Source organism: Pieris napi, chromosome Z (assembly GCF_905475465.1).
Source record: "Pieris napi chromosome Z, ilPieNapi1.2, whole genome shotgun sequence".
Lineage (NCBI taxonomy): Eukaryota > Metazoa > Arthropoda > Insecta > Lepidoptera > Pieridae > Pieris > Pieris napi.
The window spans coordinates 282,851-305,693 of NC_062259.1; the positions used below are offsets into that span (position 1 = coordinate 282,851).

The following is a 22,843-nucleotide window of genomic DNA, read 5'->3' on the forward strand; positions in this document are numbered from 1 at the left end:
AAATCAATACTTCAGTCCAAACTTACAACTGTTATTATAGCCAAACGACACCATTATTATTGAATGCATTTAGTGTTTATTGTAAGTATGGTGTTTATTTTATTGTAAAGTAAACTAAAAGTAGGTATGTTAATTATCCGTAAAGTTTATTAATAGCGAGGGAAATTTCAATTAATTTGACATGAATGTAGCGTCAAGTGACGTTTGACTAATTTCACGCCAGGGGGAGCAGTGTGCTCGTGATGTTGTTACACACAGAAGGGCGTGTGAGTGCTTGTGCTAAAAATTAAGTGCAAAGTGGTAAAAAAGAGTTTAAAATCAACAAAATCGGTGAGTAGTTGAAGATAATAACTTAGTGTATATTGTGATGTAATGTCGATTATCAAAACTTAATAGTTTTCCAATACGAAATGAGAATCCATACATCTGTCTGATCAGAAGTATAACCCGACCGAATTGAGGTCGGGTCATTAGCGTTGGCGCTCCACATATACCCGTTTCACTTGATTTGGCCGGGTTATATTCCCGCCATCTTGACCGAGCTTTCAGGATTTCCTACATATAAAAATATCGATCGAAAATTTTTAACACCTTGTGATTTCCTTATTATTCTCGCTATTAATATACATTACGTAAATATAAATATTCCTTCTCTGAAACGACTAAATTGCTATTCGAACCGTTATTAGACTTAATTGTTGTCAATTATCGATTACTGCAGTATTTCAAATTTGGGCGTAAGATGTATGGTTTCGTACTTCGAAATGCGTTAAGTATTTTAGCATTGAATTTACGTAAAAACAACCAAGTTTCGATCGGCCTTGTAGCGCCTACATATACCCATATAGAAATGACATCACAATTTTTAAATAGATCTCTCATAGATAAATCAGGATATTGACTTATTTCAATGAAATCAGCAGTTCTGGATGAAGATGACCACAAACCTTGCAAATATCATTAAATGTTATAGTTCTTATACCAAGTTAAATGAATTCATAGGCCATAGCTCTTAAGATGCTATGCTGGTCTTACCTGATGGTTAGGTTCTAATAATATAATGTTACGGATATAAAGACTTTTAAGAGAAATGTATTAGATACTTACACAGTTATAACTTATCCACTAACCTTTGTCTTTTTACCATATAACAGTTACAATTTATCAGAAAAATATGTTAAATTGTGTTATAACTGTAATAGACCTAATTTTATGTATGATCAAAAGGAATACTGTATATGTCTTTATGCCAAAGACTTATAAGTTTGTCATATTTTGCCCTAACCCTTGACTCTGAACCCTTAAGTTCAATATTCTAATTACCATTTGACAGAAATGGCTTGAATACTATATTGGAATTACTAGAAAATCTAATGTAATAGTTATGACTTGACACAACATAAAGTATGTATGTATAATAAATACTGGTTAAGACTCCCTATAAACCAAAAGGGTATGTCGATGTCAATTTGTCCATTGAATTAACATTTATCACATATTTGTCTTATTAAAACAGTAGAAATTTTAACTGTAGGACAGGGTGCCATAGTCAACTTTAGCCTGGCTGGGAGAAAAATAATAATCATTATCTGACCTAGTTTTGGGTTACTTTTATAATAAATCCTATCACATTGACTACATAATTAAGTGTGTGTAAAAATTACCAGTGGTGCTACAACACTTGGTCTTGGCTTCAGATTTCTGTTTAATGATCATTATTTTTCTTAAAGACAAGTAGGTAGACCCTACAAAGGCATGCCGGTATTCTCAAATTGGTTTTCTTCACCATACAAGCAGATGTTAAATGTGGTCAAAAATTTATGCAACCTTAGGTGACTATAACCGATTGAGCTTACTTATGAATAATTATTAAACAGGAAGCTAACATGTTGACAACTAAACAGATCAATTACACGGGTCAACACGAATTTTGAGTCTGCGTTCTGTACCTCTGATTTTGATTACTTATGCCTAACTAATTAAAGAAAAAATATTTTTATCTATTAAAGTTTGCTTTTGTAGTTACTACAACGAAATTTATTTTTTATGAAAGAGCTCTATTTACATTGTATTGTATATACATTGTGTAAAGGTACAAAAGCAAACTTTATTTATTATAAATAGAGTTTCTGCTTCTTTTTCGATGTATACAATCAGAAAATATTCACTAAATAACAGACTCAAAGAAAAATATTTTTTTTGTTGACTTGTGTTATATAAGCAAAGGTATATAAAATGCCTTTAGTCTTATATACACATGTAAAACACTACTATGCTGAGTATTATATAATATTGTATTTCGCTAGAGTAAGGCATTCATGGTAAATGCAAAACCTTTCTTGATTAATAATACCATATAAGGTGCTGGCTACATAAATAAATGCTTAGACAATGTTATTCATTATTCAAACAACAGAAGTTAGTTTTTGCATACTTTGTTATTGAAATACAGTGTAAACTCTATTTTGATGTTACAAAGAGTTTCTGTTAAATGGAAAGAAAAATCTATTTTAGATAAAAAGTTTTTTTCAGACTAGTGTTAGTAATAACATAGTATTTGAATGCTATTGCATTGTCTGTTATTTTTGTACTGTAGCAGTAGTTAGGTTGTATTTTTTACTTATTTTATTAATATCAACCAACCAAAGCCGAGTGATTTTGACGCTTTTGGGAAAAGGGGAGGGAAATCGAGGGACATTACCTGGAGTTTATAATATATTTATAACTAGGTGTGTTCTGCCATTTAACCAGCATTAATTTGGTTGATGATGTTCCTAAAGCATTTTTTTTTTTCACATTTATTAAGTGTTGTGTGATAGTGTAAGTGAAGGTGAAGGTGTGTATGTGGGGTAGATGTTTAAATGTAAAAATAATGTTTTATTTGCTAGACATGGTTACGGACTTTTTTGTAGATATTGATGTCTTCTATAAAACTGTATTACATCACTTTGCGCTATTATCAATAGTTGCCGCAGCGTAGGCGATTGAAAGCGTATAGCCCGGTATGTGAAGGATACTTGCTGTGTCAAGTATCCTCACAAACCAACATTGGGCGTGGAGAGGCTGAGGCACCGCCGCATCGCATGTCGGGAAGCGGATAATGCTCTGCTGTCTTGGGGTTATAGTGGGTATGCATAATCGCGAGTCCCACATAACCCTCCCGCACTAAGCAGTCGCATGCGCAATACCTTTCCCTAAGTTAAAAAAAAAAAAGTAAGCGGTTTAGGATTTAACTTAGTCTTCTTCACATCATAATTTCTTTCAGAACCATAAAATTTAAAAAATATTCTATACCATATGTTCATCAAGGATAATGTACGGTTCTACTCGTAAAGGATTCATTAAATCGGTCCAGTAGTTTCGGAATCATTTCAATGCAAACAAACAATGAAATCTTTCCCATTTATAATATTAGTGTAGATAATTGTGAAGTAGTATTTTTTTATAAAAGCCCAGTTCCTAAAGGTTAACGCTGAGGTTGTACCTTCAAATAGAGACAGTGTACAATGGATTGAATGGATGAAGAAGGCAATAATGTCGGGGCGCATGCTCTTTAACCCCATAGAAATTAATTAAAAAATCATGATATGTAAAATGAATGAAAGAAGGTACAAATTTTTGGTTTTAAACTAACCTAACCCGATCACAAACGCCACTTAGAATTTAAAAAAAAGCCTAAGCTAATGTAATTCACTAGGACCGACAATATCATTTACCTCATGCATACGTAATATTATTAGTTTTAAAAATTGGTAAGCACTTTGAAGGACCCTAACACGAATTGGTCCGTAAATACTTCAGTGAGAAGCTGGTTCCACATAGTGGTGGTGCTCAGTTGTGAACGAAGGACGTCGAGGTGGTATGGGTGGAATTAGACCACCTACTTTGACGTCCATAAGTAATTTACCATGAGTTGATTTTAAGTCATAAGGAACAGCCCAGTTTAATGATTACATCAGCGGACGTATACTAAATATAATATGTAGGTCGGTTTCACGTTCGCGTCAAACTGTGTAATGATTAAAAGCTTCATTGGTTAACGGAGCATTGTTGGCCTAGAGGTCGCAAGTTTGAATCATGGCTGTGCACCAATGGACTGTGCATTTTGTAAAGAAAGAAAAGATATGTTACAAGCTATCTTTTCTAAAATATATATATATTATTAGAAATATTTTGTTCTTTGTTTAGCAAAAAATTACGAGTAAAACAGAGTAATTTTCAAATAAACCAATTACAACATCAAACAAAAAGTATTTCCCTAGTTTAATGCCATTTGTACCACTGAGCCCCTGAGATGCCGTTTTGTTTACACGTAATGCGAGATGTGGAATTAATTCCGCGAAGTAACGGTGTTTGGTTCCTGTCGATACAGCGTTGAGCTGATTAATGCGTCAACATATAAATAGAATTCTTTTTAACTACTAATTATTTGTGATGCAGCAATAGCAGTGTTAGCTTAGTGGCTTCAGCGTTCGACTTTCATCCCGGAGGTCGTAGAACCCCGGCTGTGCACCAATGGACTTTCTATGTGCGCATTTAGCATTTGCTCATACGATTAATTGTGCCAACACGACGGTGTGTGTCTATTAGATTGTCAAATCATGTAACAGATACAGAAATCTGAGGCCGAGACCTAAATAGGTATAAGGTATACGCATAGGTGTTGGCCTATGTATCTCCGATCATGTTTGTGGACAAGTAGGTAATCAGCCTTGTGCCTGACACATGACTAAGACCGGTTTCCTTCATATGCTATATGGGCTTATATAAAGAACGTCCTCAGGGAAGAAAGCCTCGTACGCTAAAGCCACTGGACTAGCGTGCCTCAAAGTGGGGCGAGATAATTTGAAATATTGTTAGTATATAATTTAAAAATTTCCTTACTGTGTTTCGTTAACAAAATACAAGTAATTTCTTCCTAAAACCTATCATTAGTAACATTTGGTACAATGCACTGGATCAGCACAGCTTCTTATTTTTTCGTTGCTATGTTGTACGAATAATTTTAATTATTAAAACACCGACCAGACCTTGCGAGCCCTCTGATATCACTTAATATTGATCGGAACCTCTTCACGAGTGAAGCTTTTAGCTAACGCTTCTAAGAATATATCTTCCGTCCACCTTTTTTTAGGGCGCCCTCTTCTTCCCCTTGCTCCTTTTTATGGAAATAAATACACAACAGGCAACCCAAATTATGAAAATACGTTTTAAGCATCTTCTAATGAAATATTCTGATGACATGTTATATATGTTTGTATGTCATGGTCACTTTGAATAAACAAGTTTTGTTTAAGGTGAACATACATCTCGTTATAAAAATGGTATATTTAGTAGTGAAATTGAACCTGAGATAATTATTTGAAAGATTTGTGATAACAGGTCATCCTAATACAGAAGTAACGTTTCGGTGGCCGTGGATAACCAATTTTAATTTAAAATATATATTTTTTTAATGTAATAGTAGGCAAGCGGGTAGAAAGCTCACCTGATGTTAAGTGATACCGCCGCCCATGGACCTTCTGGCTCACATTTCCAGCAGGCTCTCAAGTGCGTTGCCGACCTTTTAAGAATTGATATACTCTTTTCTTTCTGATTGATACAAATTTAAAATTGTTGGTTTTGTAAGAACCGTATACGTTCTGTTGGACTAGAAAGCAGGTTAATGATGGATTTTGATAATATTACCGGAAGTATGTCAGAGTGGGCGCGCCCTCGCAACACCTTAGGGTTTGGAAAGTTGTTTTTCAATATCAGCTCTTAAAAAGTATGTAGGATGCAATTGCTGTCATGCACTATTATTATTTGGAAGTGTTTTGCTGAGACGGGCTAAAGACTGCAGCAATAATTATTTATTGAATTAAGCCATGACTTGTTTAAGCTATCGCGGAATATGCTTAAAGAGTACTTAAAATACCCATAGCGCTATCACTTAACATAACGTAACAGAATTGACAAGTAAAATGGTATCCAGGTCATCACAAACGCTACGAAGGTTTTCTTTCCGCAATTAAATTATTATAAAAAACTTCAATTAAAACTAATTTCAAGCTTGTACTTGAATTATATACTAATGATAGGTGTGGTGTCTGCGAAATACGGAAATTGTCAAAACAATGTCTTTAATGTTATGTAAGCGGCGCCGCAGTGGCGGCAGTCGGCGCCCGACGTCTGGGCGGCGCCCGCCTTCCAGTCGCCCAAAGCTCGACCCGGGCTGTCTGATTGATGGTTGTAGTGTTTTCAAAATTTTCTCTATGTTTTGAGAGAGGTTTGTTTACATTGAATAGGCTCCAAAAACACAGGATTTGAAAAATTCTTACGCTATTAGAACCTTACTATGATGAACATAGGCTATAAAATATTTTCAAGGAGGAAAGAGACCAATAAAGAAACCTACCTATATGCTGCGGAAATTATTGACAATAGAGCAATGTACTACTAAGAATAGGAATGTATAAGAATATAATGAACTATAATAAAGCATGCCCTCTCACAACATTGCTGTGCCTAGCCAAGGTCCTTAATCATTATTGTAATAAATTATGTACATAAGGAATGCAATAAAGTTTTGAGTTTGAGTAATACAGTTTTATAAAAGACGCCATTATCTACCCAAAAATATTCATTTTGTATTAAAAATTCTAAATGAAAACAATAATAAACCCGCTTTGTGTTTATTTAATTATTAATTATAAGTACTTATTAATTTTCAATTAATCTCGTGGCATATACAGGGTGTGGCGTAATTAATGGATAGAGATAGATATGGCTAGAGGCCAGGAGAGAGGAGGTTGTGAAAGTTTTCGAGATATTTAACAACAAAATTCAAAAAAATACAGCCTTTGTCATTATTTTCGGTGGCAGGATTGTTGGGGCGTTCTAACTTAAATTTAGTTTTTTATTATCCAAGCATTTCTGAAATCTGAAGATCTGAGAAAAACCTGCATTCAAAAATTTATCCATTTTGATGAAACGGACGTCTGGAGAGCTATAATAGGAGAGATTTTTTTTTAAATTCATTGTAATATATTTACGTCAAAGGCTGGAACACAGTTTACTAGGCTGCGAAACTAGCGACCTGAATCTCCAGGAGATTTTATTGCCAGTTCTTCTCTTCCGTTCTACGCACTTGATTTGAGAACTGGCACTAAATGAAGTTAAACTAGTTCACTAAGTGAAAGTTAGAAGCATTTCATATACATTTCTTTTTTTTGACGATCATAAGTGTACAATGTGTTATCTATATGATTAAATGATTTTTGAATGAGGTCACAGCAGTAATTAAAAAAGAGTTCCTAAATCTGGTGACGCACGCACCCATCAACATAGCTATCCATTGGTGCTGGGAGCTTTTTATAGCTGTCCTGTAGATCTTAGAAATTAGAAAATGAATTGTATTATTTCACATTTTTGCAGATATTGAGATGTGAAGAGTTGGACCACCAAAAGTGCCTTTAAGTGTTCACGAGATCGCATACGACACGAAAACGATAACGAAAAGTAAGGTAAGATTTATTTCTTTAATATATGTCAGCCAATTGTATCTTACATAATACATAAATATACTACTTTGGCGGCCTTTTAAGAATTGGTATACTCTTTTCTTGAAGGACCCTAAGTTGAATTGGTTAGGAAATACTTCAGTGGGCAGGTTCCACATAGAGTAGGTGCCCAAAAACTGCCTTTCAACGCTCAGTTGTGGGAAGGGACCTCGACGACTGATGAAACTCTGCTGCAGATATTAATCCGAACAACTCCTGTGAAAACTCTTTATGGTGAATGCGGTAGATGATGAGAGAACATCTTCGCGGAATCTCTGCAGCCGAACCTTGAATGAGCTATTGCCAGGATGCGTCCTATATCCAAAATTAATTATTTGTTTAAGTAAAGTTCGATTTCTACTGAACAGCTTTCGAATTATGTTAATAACAAATTAAGGAAAACCTCCTCCGAGCGAGTGTTAAATGCGCACACAAGTTCATCGGTGCTACGCCCTCAGGGTAGTTAGTCGCTGAAGCCACTAGGCCAACGCTGCTCCACGGATAGAACACGAAAGAAATATACTCGGTTAAAAGTGCAGTATAAAAACAAAACAACGTAAAAAGATTTCCTAGCTCACGCAGTGGGGGTTTAATGTTGCTTAAAAGCACGCGAGGGTTGTTTCTCTTCATCTCTGACTTACCCCGCATAAAGATAAATTATCATGTGGCGTGATAAAAAATTCTGCTACATGTAGTGCCAAATTTAAAGTATACAGATATATAGTTTTATTTAAATATACTCACGTCTGTCATATAGTTTTAAATACCTGTATTTTATTGTTGCTCCCACTTAGAAATTATTTTATAATTTTTATCGTCTTTGTGTATGTTATGTTTGCCTATAATAACTGCTTTTCACATTAGAAGTTGTATATTATTATTCATGTTATCAGTGTGCCGAGCTTTTGCAAGCTTTTATAAATAAATAGTTTAAAGCCTTGAATGTTTAATACAGTTAAAGCTATTCGTTTAAATGAAACAATAATATAGGTGACTATGAAAGTAATATTTTGAGTGAGATTGGTATCTGTTTCCATAAGTATTACAGCTAATATAAATTATATACAAGAAACGAATACTAAACATATAGCCAAAGATGGAATATAACAAAACAATATATATGTTTGTAGACAATATATACAAAGTTAGACTAATAATAATAGTTTATTTAATTTTGAATTACAAGTTTATACAAAGTCTTGTGTGAGGTGCTTATAATAATAGTAAAGAAGTCTTACACTCACTCATTCTGGTAGGGTAATGGTGCTCATAAATACCAGCTTCTTTCTTTATTTCAGCGAAGGGCTGGACGATTTCAATCTCCTATGTATTTCTGATCGGCTTGATTCTTTCTCCCCACGCAGACATTGCGTCTCTATGCATATTCAAAGTGTTCTGAGGAGTTGTTTGGGTTGATCCCTCCTGCCTCTTCATCAGCGTAGGTATTAACTCAAAATTTCGTGCGCATCACCTTGATGGCCTTAATTTTAAACTTTACTAAAAAGTATATTTAACATTAGAAAGTGTCCAATAAAACATACTACTTACAGTCTCTATTAAAGGGAAATCACTTTCCCTAATAATATTAACAATATACACAATTAGGAACCGTACAATTGGGTGTACCCTCATTTTTGCAGGCAGTTAAGTGATTTATCTATCTGGATTGTTTATGAACAAGTCCACAATTAACCTCTTTCCATCCCCAATATTTTCTTTGGAAACTATGACAACTTGGAACCCTTCCTGTCAACACCCTCAAGTCTTGAAGCATTAAGCTCGCATCGTCGCACAGAATATGCATAATTGTTGCTACCCTCTGAAAATTGTGATTCGTTTGAGATAGTGTTAGCATAATAGTTTATCCCGCTGTGGCATCTACCATTTTTAGTCATTGATTGACGGCTTTGGAAATTTTGACAAATGATTTAACATAGAAAAAATTTGGCGCTACATTGATTTAGGTCTGGGACGCTTTCTGTCAGAGATCTATTTCGTGACGTTTTGTTTTTCTAATAGGCAGGTGAAACAGGCCGTCCGATTCCTTCACCGTACAAGCGTGTGCTGAATACATAGTCAGAAAGTATTGGTTGACAGCCGGGGTTCAAACCTACTACATCCAGAGATTTTAAAGGATTTCAATTAAAATGTAACAAGTGACTTTTAACTACATAAATGAAAAGTAATACCACTAGGATTAAAACTCATAATACCTACCCAGAGAAGGATTTTTAATCTCTTGAGTTGTTTTAATAACGATGTTTTTTTATATTCTCAGTTAATTATAAATATGAAAAAGGGATTTTATATATTTAATACTTTTAATTATCTGCTAAGCTTTGATCAATCTAGAATCCTATATTGATTTATTATGACATGGGAGTCCCGCTTAGCGCTAAGTCACGGAACGACGATTTTTAGTCTTATTAGATGATATTGTTGCTATCTATTCATTTTGATGGTACTTAAAGCACATTTAAATCTATTTTACATAGAGATAAAGGTCAAAATAAAAGCTGCTTCACCTATGACATATAAGAACATAAAATAGTATGTCTTATCTTATATTTGTTGTCGAAAATGTAGAGTTCGATTCGAATCAATAAACAATATCACAGGAAATCCGAGAGTTGGATGCATTTCCATCTTTCAGCGTCTTTTCACCCTCCGAATAACATCCCCTTTTGTGTGAGGGTGATAGAGGATAGTCAGCGCGCATGCGCGACGCAACCCCAAGCGTTTTGCGATGGTCCCCGTTAGATAAATCAGGCTTGTTGCTGGGGTCTTAGAACATTCCTTCGTGGACCGCCCGTGTAGACGGAGGTCCCACTCTCTCAATCCCGGGTTACACTTAACACATCCTTAGAACTTTGAAATTTATACCCGGTGTACATTAAGGTTCTATATTGGGACCTTAAGATTTTCCCTTATACGCCGTGGCTAAGTAATATATAAGTTGCCATGGAGTGAGAGAGTGAGGGGGAATGTAGTATTGTTTTAAGTGGGAACGAGACAGCAATATGAGCAGAACGAGGTAAGTGCCACTCGAGCCCCGTGTTCAAAGTACTCGAGAGTTACGATTGCGTTTTATGAATTATTTTATTTTTGTTTTATCAAGTTTTATTTGACAAAGTAGCAGCTATCCTTTTTGTAGCGGTGATAGCTCAATGGCTAGTTGCGTTTGTCAATACCCTCGGTGTCGAGCATTCATTCGATAACGGTTGCACCAACTTACAGTAGAAATATTATGAATACTTCCTCAGAGTGCAAAGAATAAACAAATTACATGAAATGGTCCAGCCGTGTTCGAGTTTTGCGCTTAGCTTAATCATGTTGATTTGCGAATTGCCATTTGCGAATGTGTTTTTTTATTTATATTTAGCGAATGCCACAATACCACCATGACTCCTCCCACGAACAAAACTTTATAAATAACGCTGGCGCAATCTTTGATTCCAAAGACTCATTATACTCAGATAGGGATTAAACACATGAGTGTAACTTGTACTTTCAATAGCTCTGGCTCAAATAATTGAATTTTTAACCATCTGTTGAGCCAACACTGATTCTGGTCACTCACACTTTCTTCATAAGTGTGGCGATTACCTAAAATCTAAATCGTCGGTATGCCACTCTCTTCGACATAGCATTTAGACATGTGTTTTACGTGAGTGGTTAAAATGGATTGAAAATAATATCTTGGCCATTTTAGACTCCTATATTATGACTCCTTATGTAAACCTAAAACACTAATTTGAAATATACAGTGTTAACTATATTATTTATAAATTTTAAAAGTTTGGACCCTGGCTGCACAGCACCAGCCTTGGGGTCTCCTATCAGGTGCCAACTTAAATCTTTTATTAGCGCCTGTGCACTTGAACCCCACTTTAATATTTTAAGTAAATGAAATAATAATTACTTCTATTTAAAACATGTTTTACGTGTGAGATACATTGTGTTAATAATAATTATTATTTATTTATTGCAAGAGTATAATACAAAATCATTCGATGGCTAAGTCAATTTATAACAAAAAAGATATGGTCACTATAAGTTACGTAATAACTTGAGAAGGTCCCTCAAGTTGGAGCTGAATTGGTATTACTTGGATCTCACTGTTTATGTTAGTATTGACAACACTTTTTTAACGGATTTGAAGTTATGTTTTATTATAAATTCACGTTCACGGTGACTGAAGACAAAAGGTGTTGAATGTCGAAAAGTATCACAGCTGTAGAAAAAGTTGTGTTATCTGTATTTATATCCCCGGAGTTGGTATCGACTAAAAGATGGAGCAAACCGTACGCATTCAAAAGTCTTTGTGTTGTATTTATAACTAGCGGACCTGACAGACGCTGTCCTGTACACACATCTTAAATACAAAATTTCAAACTTAAAAAAAACAAACAAAAATCATCTAATTGTAAATAATCGAAACTATTAATTTGTATGGGGTTAAAGAGCACGCTCCACCACATTATCGCATGGTAAACGAGTGATGAAATTATGTAGAAGAAAATTTGGAGCTGTTTTAAGGTGGAGCCGTGATTTGACAAATTTACCAAAGCTTATTTCCCTTTGTGCAATCAATATTCATTCATGAATGGATCTTCTAATACCCATTGACTGAACCCCATACATCATGGGACAATTTGGATTTAATTGCAAGGTTTGATGATAACATAGGTTGCGGCCGCGTGTCTCGTGCTTTGACACGTTTTTTGCTTCACAAGTTTAGATGAGAATGAATGGTAACAATGTTTGGTAGTGTGAGTTTTTAAATACAAAACAGGGGCAAAGGGGCAGGTGGCTCATCTGATGTTAAGTAATACCCTCATAGACAATGCCGAAGGGCTCGCGAGCGCGTTGACGGCCATTCTCTATATTATGTTACGCTATAGGCTGCCCGACTCTATACGACTGGCTCGTCCCTAGCATCTTTCAAAACTCTTCTTCGTTAACATTTCTTAATGATATCCTATCCTGTTCCATCTTTTGTATCGCATAGCAACTCATGAGTGTGATATCTTTTTAGTTTCTTTTATTAAATGTTTTTGTATTATTATAATTAAATATTATACATTTTTTTTAATGAGATTTGGTTATGAACTTTTTCCACTACACAAGCCATCTAAAAAAATATGATGGATAATAGCGGTAAGGCCGCCCGTTGCATCCCTTATAATTTTTATGTATTATGTTATTTGTTTTTGAATACATGTAACGAAATACAAATAAATAAATAACTTCTTTGTGCCCTATCATCCGATTAAGTCTTGGCGTTAACTAAGGGTACACCCTGCATTGAAGTTCACTCTGTACAGCTTATTACTGAGACAAAATATCTTGTCACAGTATGATATTACATTATCCACCCTACATGAGGCCATTATGTTAAAATCGACGTCCACTCCACCCTAATTCGCTAATAGAAAAGCGTATCCGATATCCGCTGACGACTTCCGGTTTCCGTTCCAATATTTCATCTATTTTTAAGAAGCAGTGGGAAATATACAAACATATTACCTACTCTTGATTGACATCGAATGGAAATAACAATAACTAACTCAAAATAACTTTATTCATAAATGTAACCAAGTACACTTCACGTCAACAGAAAAGATATTAAATTGATTCTAAATTTACATTTACTACCGGTTCGCAAGCCAAGGGCGTAGAGCAGGCAAGAAGAACTGGCAAGAAACTCTTATTAATCACAAACTTTTGAGTCATACAAATTGTTTGAACCATTTGATATGTATGTTTTTTAACAGTATGGAATTAAAGTGGCTTCATTATTATTATTATGCATTATTATATATGTAGACAGTGTAGAATTGTCTTATTCTTGATGAAAAAAGCGTACGAATTCTTAAAAAGCCGACACTTGCGAGCCCTCTAGCATTGTCCATGTCTGTGGGCGGTATCACTTAACATCAGATGAGCCTCCTTTTCTATTAAAAATTGACATAACAAGACGTCTGGCCACCAGACAGGACGGCGTCGGCGTCGTTGACAGTACGCATGCGCGAATTTGCGAATTAAATATCGACCAACAGTAGTGGCTGAGCGTTTATCAAATCTGGTTTGGGGTAAGGTTAAGAGATGAACTGAATATGATCTTATGTCAAATTCATCACTTATTTCCATGATAGAGGCGCTCCCAGACATTCTTGGGCTTAGTATGTGCCAATATGTGTGTGGGACAATTATGTCATTAAAGTATATACAATACAGATAAAATAAAGAAAAATACCAATAAATATTCCTATATGCTGCGGAACACAAAGACAAAATAATACATTATACAAAAAACTAAAGCAACCGATGACCTACCAAGCTTTAAAAATAAATTGGCAATGGGCTGGTCATCTGTCACCTGGACATCAGGTGGACATTAAAGAGACACAATAGAAAAAGAAAAAGAGTGGGCAAGCAAAACTGAAAGCGGTGAACTGATGACTGAAATAGGGATAGCAGGAAAATACTGGCTATTGGCGATATATCACCCAGTATTTTAGTGATAAAGAAAGGGTTGGAGGAGGCCTTTAAGAAGGATCCATCCACAGGCGAGCAAAATATTACTAATAACAATTAGCTATTATAATTATATGCTGCGGAAACTGTTGACATTAGAGCAATGTAATACAGTTTTATGGAAGACGTCTATTGCTCCCCAAAAGTTGTAAGTATAAAAGCTTTAGGTAAAGCTTTCCTCAGACAGAACATCGTGCTGCCGAATTAATGCGGAACCGTAGAGCACAGCTCATATTATTTAAAACTAAACCCTCATGTCTAATTTTATTTGTGTAAATTAATAAAGTTTCCATACGCACGCTGATACGCTTATCGCATCAGTGCATTGGCCTCAACAGATTCCAATGAATAAGAAAAATTGTTAAATTTAGAGTCAAGGGTCTTCAGATGGTCCTATGTCTTGGCCATGGATTAAGCATATAAGGCACTCCAACAAATAAGACCATACGAAAAAGAAGTTACACAAAGAACCAGTGGCTTTGATAATAGGTGTGGATGGCGTAACAGATTCTATAGTCAGTATAGTATAGTTAACAGGACCAATCCAATACGATAATATTGAAAAAATTAAGACAAATAGATAAGACATACAATATCGCTACTGTGTACTCTGCGAACATATAATTCAGAATCAACGTCTTAGTAAAATCAATGCAACAGATTCTGGCCCTTGGTCTGACAACCTCGGCCTTTGTATATCCCCTAGAAAGGAAAACGAGTGATAAACACTTGGGTTGCTCAACAGCGAGACTTTAGATAGTAGGCGAACTGTCCCGTCTTGTTTCTAGTTTATTGTACCCCACCATCCCTAAGACAAATGTACGAACCCTGTTTACGCTGTCATGAAGAGACAAACACGTTTGACTTGTGAAGAGATTAGATGTGCACAGAGAAATATTATACATGTTTTGACAGACGAAACACGAGACGATAATAGATTTGATGTATTGACATTGGACATCTTGACAAAGAGACAAATTGAAGTTTCGTCTTACGATAATTGATACTGTCTCATGGGGCAAGGCGCTGCAGAGATTCTATCTCCATTTATTTATATTAATGCTATACTCATTCTAATTCTCGAGAAATTCAATGAAAATAGTTTTACATGTAAATTGAGTCAACAAATCGAAATTGTTTCGAAACGCGAACTTCATCATCATTACGTAACATCTTTTCTGTTGGCGTTCATAGGTGTACTTGGCTACCTATATGAATAAACTTTTGAGCTTGAGTTAAAACAGGCGTAGCTGAGCGTAAATGGGCGAGGCGATGTTTTATACATAATACATAATTAATTTCTTTATGACCCAACACCCCAGTATAATAAATACTTTTATGGCCTATATTAAAATGATATAACCGGAGTTATGATCTTCCTTTGCATATGAATTTAATTTTAAGGGGGAATGCAGTCGATAAATTTTTATTTCTTGTACGTGTAGGTCTAATGGGTTTAGGGTTTAACCAGAAACGAATTTGCTCACGGATGGAGTTGCATTTAACTTGTAGAAGACTGTTTTTTTTATTAACAACCTTTGTGGTCTGGGACTTAGGTTTCTGTATGTAATCATTTCTAATAGGCATGTAGGTGATCAGTCTTCAGTGTCAAACACACCGTCCAAGGGTGTAAAGCCGGTTTTCTCATGTCCTTAACAGAAGTTGACAGTTGTATGGGCACATAAATCCATTGGTGCAAAGCCGTGGTTCTCCCTTTCAGAAATGAGAGACCCACGCTGAAGAATAGTTTTTTGTTATATATAATGTTTGTTAGCTGTAGGAATACGAACTAAATATATTTTTTTAAATAACAATCTCATTTCAGGAAAGTGACGTCGCATACAAAGAACTACAGTCAAACAGTTGAAGTTAGCTGACATATGTAAGTATACAGCACGGATTTTGATATGGTTTCCACCAATAGATAAGAGGATTGTGAATAACGTGGTGATAACGAATTGGAATGCTTAGATATGCCTATTAATGAGGAGCGGTTAACAAGTAGGATATAATATAATAGTTTAATACTGGCAACGCACCCGCGAATCCTCTGGAATTGATTGAAAGTGTCCTTGAATTAATAATAATACTTTTACGAAGATTCTGGTTACTTACAAGTAATTTTAGTATCATGAAAAGTAATAAAATAATGATGCTAAATATAGCTTGCGCGGCCTTTTGTGTTGTGAAATTTTTGTGTTTATTCGTTATAATAATTCATTACAAAATGTAAGATTTGGGAAACCTTTTAAGCAAAAACACCTGCGTCAGGGTTCCCAGCTCTTCCATAACAAACTAAATTATTTTTTCAATCATAATTTAATAATTTTTTAAAACTATTTTTAATTACTTTTCTTTATATTTTTTTAAAACAAAAGCATTACTCACGTAGGACATGTAGGAAAAAATTACAAGTTTTTAACTTCGAAAATCGAATCCATTAAAAACTATTTTCATTGTTAACACAGGTACAACAATGGCGACTCTGTCGCTGAAAATCTCGATAGAGGATGGTAAAGTGGTGAAGACCATCCAATTCGATCCGAGCAGCTCTGTATACGATGCCTGTAGGATCATCAGGGAGAAGATTCTGGAGGCCAACATTAATGATGGTAAGTACTCCTGCTACTCCTGCAGTTGATTGAAATACATACATTTACAGTATTAAGCCAATACGATAATGTCGAACAATATATAATATTAAATACTTAATTACACAATATCCCTACTCTGCGAACATATAATGATTCAGTAGCAACGTCTTTGTTAAATCTGTGCATCAGATTCTGGCCTTTCTCTCACAACTTCGGCCTTCGCACATATCCCCTAGGTACTAAGAAACCAATTGAAGAGCTGGGTTGCTCACCAGCAAGACGAAGTAGATTGTAGGCCAACTGTAATACCCGCTGAGTGTCGCCCTATACCCTGGCAACAATGGCATGTTTGATAAACCCTGTTCAATAGACCTTTGTCTGAATGTAGTGGCGGTTGCTTTGTGACTACTTCTCAAGAAATTTATTGTATTAAATTTCGTACTTTGACAACAAACTCGGAAACTTTAGTCATAATAGTTCAATTTTCATCAGAATATATATAGGTATATATAATAATCTGGCCACTTTTTTTAAATCACGTTCATTGTCTCTACAGCAAAAGAATATGGACTGTTCCTCGCATCTGAAGAAGATAATAAGAAGGGAATTTGGTTGGAGTCATCTCGGAGTCTGGACTATTATATGTTGAGGAATGGGGATATGTTAGAGTATAATAAGAAGACGAGGAATCTTCGGGTTCGAATGTTGGATGGTGAGTTTGTTTATTATTAATAAATCTTAATTTCATACAATAAATCCATTCCTGTTCTTCAGTAGTCCCCTTTTGTTACGTGTTTGATGTATAAATATTTTTTATATTTAATATATAATTCACTGAAGGAGGAGGAGGTAGCAATTGTGGGGGATCCAAGTGTCGTGTGTTTTTTTTAATCCACCTTTTGTTTTATAGGTACAGTCAAGACTCTGCTGGTGGATGATAGTCAAGTGGTTGCCAATTTGATGGTGGTCATCTGTACCAAGATTGGTATCACCAACTATGATGAATATGGATTGGTGAGTATTTACATAAACTAGTTTTAAAGACACCCGTGGCACCCCATTGGTGCACAGTGATTCGAACTTATACCCCCTGGGCCTGATTGCAATAAGAAAAAGAAAAAAGTCAAATTATAAAAGAAATTCCTCTATTGACATAGTGTATATTTTCTCTAGGTCCGAGAAGAGCAGAAGGAAGAGGCAGACCCATGTGAGAAGCCCAACTATGGGACTCTCACACTTCGCAGGAGACATCACGAGAAAGAGAGGGATGCGAAGATGGAACAGCTCAGGAAGAAGTTGAGGACTGATGATGAGGGTGAGTCTGAGATTGAGATAGCGTACCAATTCTTAAACGGCGGGCAACGCAATCACGAGCCTTCAGGCATGTGTCCATGAGCGGCGGTAACACTAAACATCACTTGTGATCCTCTTGCCCTCAGCTTTTAATTTCTGTCACCGGCACTGATTTTTAGTGGTTCTATACTTTATTACTCTCTTCTCTCATGTCTTCATCACGAAACATCAAGTCTGATCCTATTGTGTAATTGTATAGTATAGGCACGTTAGAGCTGTTAAAACTTAGTTTATTTAAAAGACCTTTCATAGATTGCTCTGAAGATGCTTGCAAATAGATTTTCTTCAAATTTTTTTGAACATCAGTTGTAAGACTCCTTTTGTACCACGGAATAATTGTAATTTAAACGCACAACACAGGGGCTTCCAGTGGGGACTAGCGATCGATGACCATATTTCTGTCATGAAGAAAGTTTTCTTTTACAGTTAACTGGGTGGAACCGTCGAAGACATTACGCGAACAGGGCATCGATGTGACGGAGACTCTTCTTCTACGTCGGAAACTTTTCTTTTCTGATCGGAATGTGGACTCTCGTGATCCGGTTCAACTGAATCTTTTATATGTTCAGGCGAGGGACGCTATCTTGGATGGGACACACCCTATAACACAAGATAAAGGTAAACAGGTGTTAATTTATTTAATATATAGTGCTAACATTTATTTACAAATGTTGAATTTAGTTTAGATTTGATATAATATACATTTTTCTTTTATAATAATATACCCATTCACGGGTAAAGGCCTGCTGCAGCTCCTAATATCTATATTTATCTATATGCCAACACTGCTCTCCACACATTCGCTTTCACTTGACAATTATGGTGAACATAAATTTGAAATTGATCTGAATTGATTCAGCTCTGGAAAAGAAGTATTTATTCTAGTAAAAAGGAATAAGACGTGGCAGACAGAATTTGGAATATTCTGCCGATTTGAACCTCAACCGTAAGAGATAGAGAGATCTCTTATCGCACAGTGACATCATTTTAAATTAATAATAATTTGTTGCAGCGTGCGAGTTTGCAGGCTTACAATGCCAGATACAGTTCGGTGATCACAAGGAAGACAAACACACGACTGGGTTTTTGGAGTGAGTCAATTTTTTATTATTTTATTGCATTGTACATTTTCAACACTGTCAGATAAGAAGAACAATAATTTTGAAGAATTTTTGTCTAAATTTTCTGGGTTTAAAAACTACCTGCCCTATCACCCAACTCCAGCTTAGCGATAATTTCTGGTACACCCTGTATAGAATCTAGTAGCTTCCCTAGTTTTTATCTTCCTATTTATTTTCCAGTTTAAAGGAATTCCTGCCGGCTTCGTACGTGAAGGTCAAAGGGATCGAAAAGAAGGTCTTCAAAGAGCATAAAAAGCATATAAATCTGAGCGAGTTGGATGCGAAAGTACTCTACACGAAGAGCGCCAGGGACCTGCCCACTTACGGCGTGGCTTTCTTCTTAGTCAAGGTGAGTTTGTGGATTCGTATTATATGAAGATGTAGACATTTTCCACCTTACCAAAGAGTCTTCCGAAGAGGGAATATTTTGGGAAGCGAGACATGATTTTATTTAGCAATAGTAACAATTCCTTTTCACCTTGTTTTTTACCTGGACAGCAAAATGATTTGACAATTCTGACAACCAAAAGTTTTCGTCTTCAGTGGCATAAAGGATCCTGAGCAAATGTTTTTTTAATAGTATTTGAGTTACAAACATACTATAATACAAATTATTTTTTAGGAGAAAATGAAAGGAAAGAACAAGTTGGTGCCTCGACTGCTCGGTGTGACCAAGGACTCCGTTCTACGTCTGGATGAGAAGACCAAAGAGATCCTTCAGACCTGGCCTCTGACCACTGTACGGCGGTGGTGCGCCAGTCCCAACACGTTCACGCTGGACTTTGGAGATTACAGGTATGTTCAGTTCTATTGGGGTTCCTTTTTTGTAGCCCAAGAGGGAAAACAAGCCTACGGGATGCTCATTTAAGTTGCCGGATTTTTACTTCTTTTCCATTTTGTCTTCGACCTCAGGAATGAGAAACACACTTTTTGAATTTCAGTGATCAATACTACTCGGTCCAAACGACGGAGGCCGAGCAGATCTTGCAGGTGATCGCGGGATACATTGACATAATAGTCCGCAAACGGAGGGCGAAGGACCATCTCGGGATCGAGGGGGATGAGGGTTCGGCCATGTTGGAGGACTCGGTTTCGCCTTCCAAGTGAGTGGAATGCATCCATTTAATAATTATAAGATTGTATTGTTCGGTAATTTTTAGTATTGGCAACGCTAGTCGGGTTGCCAACATTCAGCCCAATCATAAATATATTTAATGGAGAATAATAAAACACGAAAAAGATGGTTAATTAATATTTATTCTCCAGGGCAAACATAATACAGCACGACACATTCAAGTCGGGCAAAGTCAATACGGAGTCTGTCGCGAAACCAGCTGTGCTGAGACCTGGAGCTGAAGGTGAGATTTATTATTAGTTATTTATTGAAATATACATTTTGACTGGTTACATATCCAATTTCGTAGTCAATTACATTTTTAGTTAAATACTTCGTAATCAGATTATTTGTAGTTAAATACATTTGTGATCACTTCCTTAGTTACCTACGTGTGTACGTACATTAAATATTAATAATGGAATATAAAGTAATGGATGTATCATTTCCTTTAAAATTACTTAAAATGTATTTAAAAATATTTAAATGCCTATTTTATACATAACCTATCTCTAATCAATTGCCTACTACAACATTCATTTAAATATATTTAAAAAAATATATATATGTCGAAGTGATATCGTCACTTCATCGATATGGACGTCGTCCTTAATGGGCGTCCTGTGGGAGTATTTAATTTAGATTGATTCCTTCTAACCTAACACCAGCTTTAATTATAAAGAGGTTGCACCGATTTCACTTTTGTTCACATTGACATAATATATTAATTTACTAACAAATTACTGATCAACGAAGTTATTTAGATATACTTAATAAATTAGTTAAAAAACTGTTTCAATTCTAATAATTTATTAACAAATTACTGGTTCGACAAAGTAGCCAGTTTACTCATAAATTAGTTGTTTTAAATTAGTTAAAAACTGTTTTAATTCTAATTAATTCGGATTAAAACAGTTCAATACATAGTTGTAGTGCTTCTTTTCATTTATGTTGCTTACAAATCACAAAGGGGCCAAGCCGTTCGCAGTGGGCCACATGACGGGGGCCCAACAGACGACCATCTCGGGGCAGGCCATTACGGGACACACCCCACCCGCTGTCAGTATTTTTTTGCTTCTTTTTTTTTATTTTTAAGTGTAATTTGTTCTCATGGAGATGTTTTTATTTCACGCGTTCTATGGATTAGCAGTTGTCGAAATGGGCTGTGTAGGTATTGATACAAATTTATTGCGATTTAATTTTTATTTTCAATTATAAATTATTATAAAAAATACCTACTAATGTTAAGTGCTAAAGAACTTAATGTACAAAACAATAATTGTAAAATTAAACAATAATTATAAAAATTATTTAATGAATTATTCAATAATTCTGGTAGATTTTAGTTTAGTAATTATATAACTTTTTTTGCTTCTTCTTTCATTACTAAAGTTGCCTGGAAGAGTAGCTTGTTAGCGATAAGGCACTCAATTTGTATCCCTTATGATTTGTTACTATTTATTTTTTAATTCACTGCATTTTTAACGTAAGAAAAAATGAATTGAACAATTATATTATCAGGCGTCTCAAGTACAACAGACCAGAATTACATCGATTTTGAGCGAGCCGCAGCGTGCGTTGCTGTCCACAATCACTTCGGGAAGAGAGGTCATTAAACAGACAGAAGAAAGGTTGACCAGGGTGAGTGAAAACACGTTACTCTTAATACTGGAGCCAAAAAACGGTACACACATTTAAACACACAAATACAGTTAAATAAAAAAAACAGGTTTACTATTTAACAACAGTGCCCTTACTCTAACTCCTTCTAGAAATGAGCGTACGAATTCTTAAAAAGCCGGCAACACACTCGCAATATGTTTTTATTAAAATTACAATGTTTTTTTAACAACACGAGTGAGTGCATGAATGTAATGTGTTGTTGTTTGAATCTCTTAATTATCTTAATAAATTTTAAACTAACGTTTGCCAGATTTAAAAAAATCCAATTTGAAACTTTGGAATAAAAAATAATAATACCATTTAGATTTAGTTAATGTGATCCTGTCTTAACATGAAATATAATTTTAGGCGGCACTGCCAGCCCTCGGATCGGACGCGGGTTCGATTCGTTGGAAAACATCCACACTGGACAGTAGCAAGCAAGTGGTGACGTCACACATCGCGGCCATGAATGCTGCGACTGCGCAAGTCGTTACCTTGACGGCTGGTAAGTGTTAACTTTCACATGACATTACTTATTTCTAACTTTTTCACTTTGATTTTGTACTAAATGAACAAAAAGTAGTACGTTTTACTAACTTCATTAAAAAAGTCGTGTGAGGCACAGGAGGCTGATCTTCTCAATATTTCAGGACCTACAGAGGAAGTGGACCATACGGCCGTCGGAGCAGCTATCACAACTATCACAACCAACTTACCCGAGATGACGAAGGGTGAGTAATGATGTTTATTATTAGCTCCCGAATCACCTGAATTGAAGTTTGCGTTTAAAGGCAGTTTCTGGCAAATTCCATGGTCAGTATCATTTAAAATCAGGTGTGCCTCCTGTCCGTTTGCCCCGTTATAGGAAAAATGCTGTGGTAGCAGTTCCAGCCGCATTCATTCTGTTCTGTTATG

At 35.6% G+C, this 22,843-nt stretch overlaps 1 protein-coding gene across 13 annotated transcripts in view; it reads left to right on the forward strand.

Moving 5' to 3' along the window:
* The first annotated feature begins 223 nt into the window (after positions 1 to 223).
* LOC125062767 (talin-1) overlaps positions 224 to 22,843 on the forward strand; it is a 59,378-nt gene continuing 36,758 nt past the window's right edge. For 5 of the 13 annotated variants that reach the window (XM_047668902.1, XM_047668904.1, XM_047668906.1 and 2 more), the window contains exons 1-13: positions 17,237 to 17,387; positions 17,586 to 17,689; positions 17,849 to 17,990; positions 18,455 to 18,646; positions 19,041 to 19,119; positions 19,330 to 19,498; positions 19,772 to 19,944; positions 20,091 to 20,252; positions 20,416 to 20,507; positions 21,234 to 21,322; positions 21,785 to 21,904; positions 22,295 to 22,433; positions 22,579 to 22,659. In XM_047668902.1, coding sequence (XP_047524858.1) covers positions 17,318 to 17,387; positions 17,586 to 17,689; positions 17,849 to 17,990; positions 18,455 to 18,646; positions 19,041 to 19,119; positions 19,330 to 19,498; positions 19,772 to 19,944; positions 20,091 to 20,252; positions 20,416 to 20,507; positions 21,234 to 21,322; positions 21,785 to 21,904; positions 22,295 to 22,433; positions 22,579 to 22,659 — 1,612 coding nt within the window. In that variant the 5' untranslated portion in view covers positions 17,237 to 17,317. Of the gene's footprint in view, positions 331 to 7,416; positions 7,501 to 15,906; positions 15,964 to 16,549; positions 16,694 to 17,231; positions 17,388 to 17,585; positions 17,690 to 17,848; positions 17,991 to 18,454; positions 18,647 to 19,040; positions 19,120 to 19,329; positions 19,499 to 19,771; positions 19,945 to 20,090; positions 20,253 to 20,415; positions 20,508 to 21,233; positions 21,323 to 21,413; positions 21,431 to 21,784; positions 21,905 to 22,294; positions 22,434 to 22,578; positions 22,660 to 22,843 lie in introns of those variants that run through there. The other 8 variants (XM_047668914.1, XM_047668903.1, XM_047668905.1 and 5 more) reach the window with 8 other exon arrangements.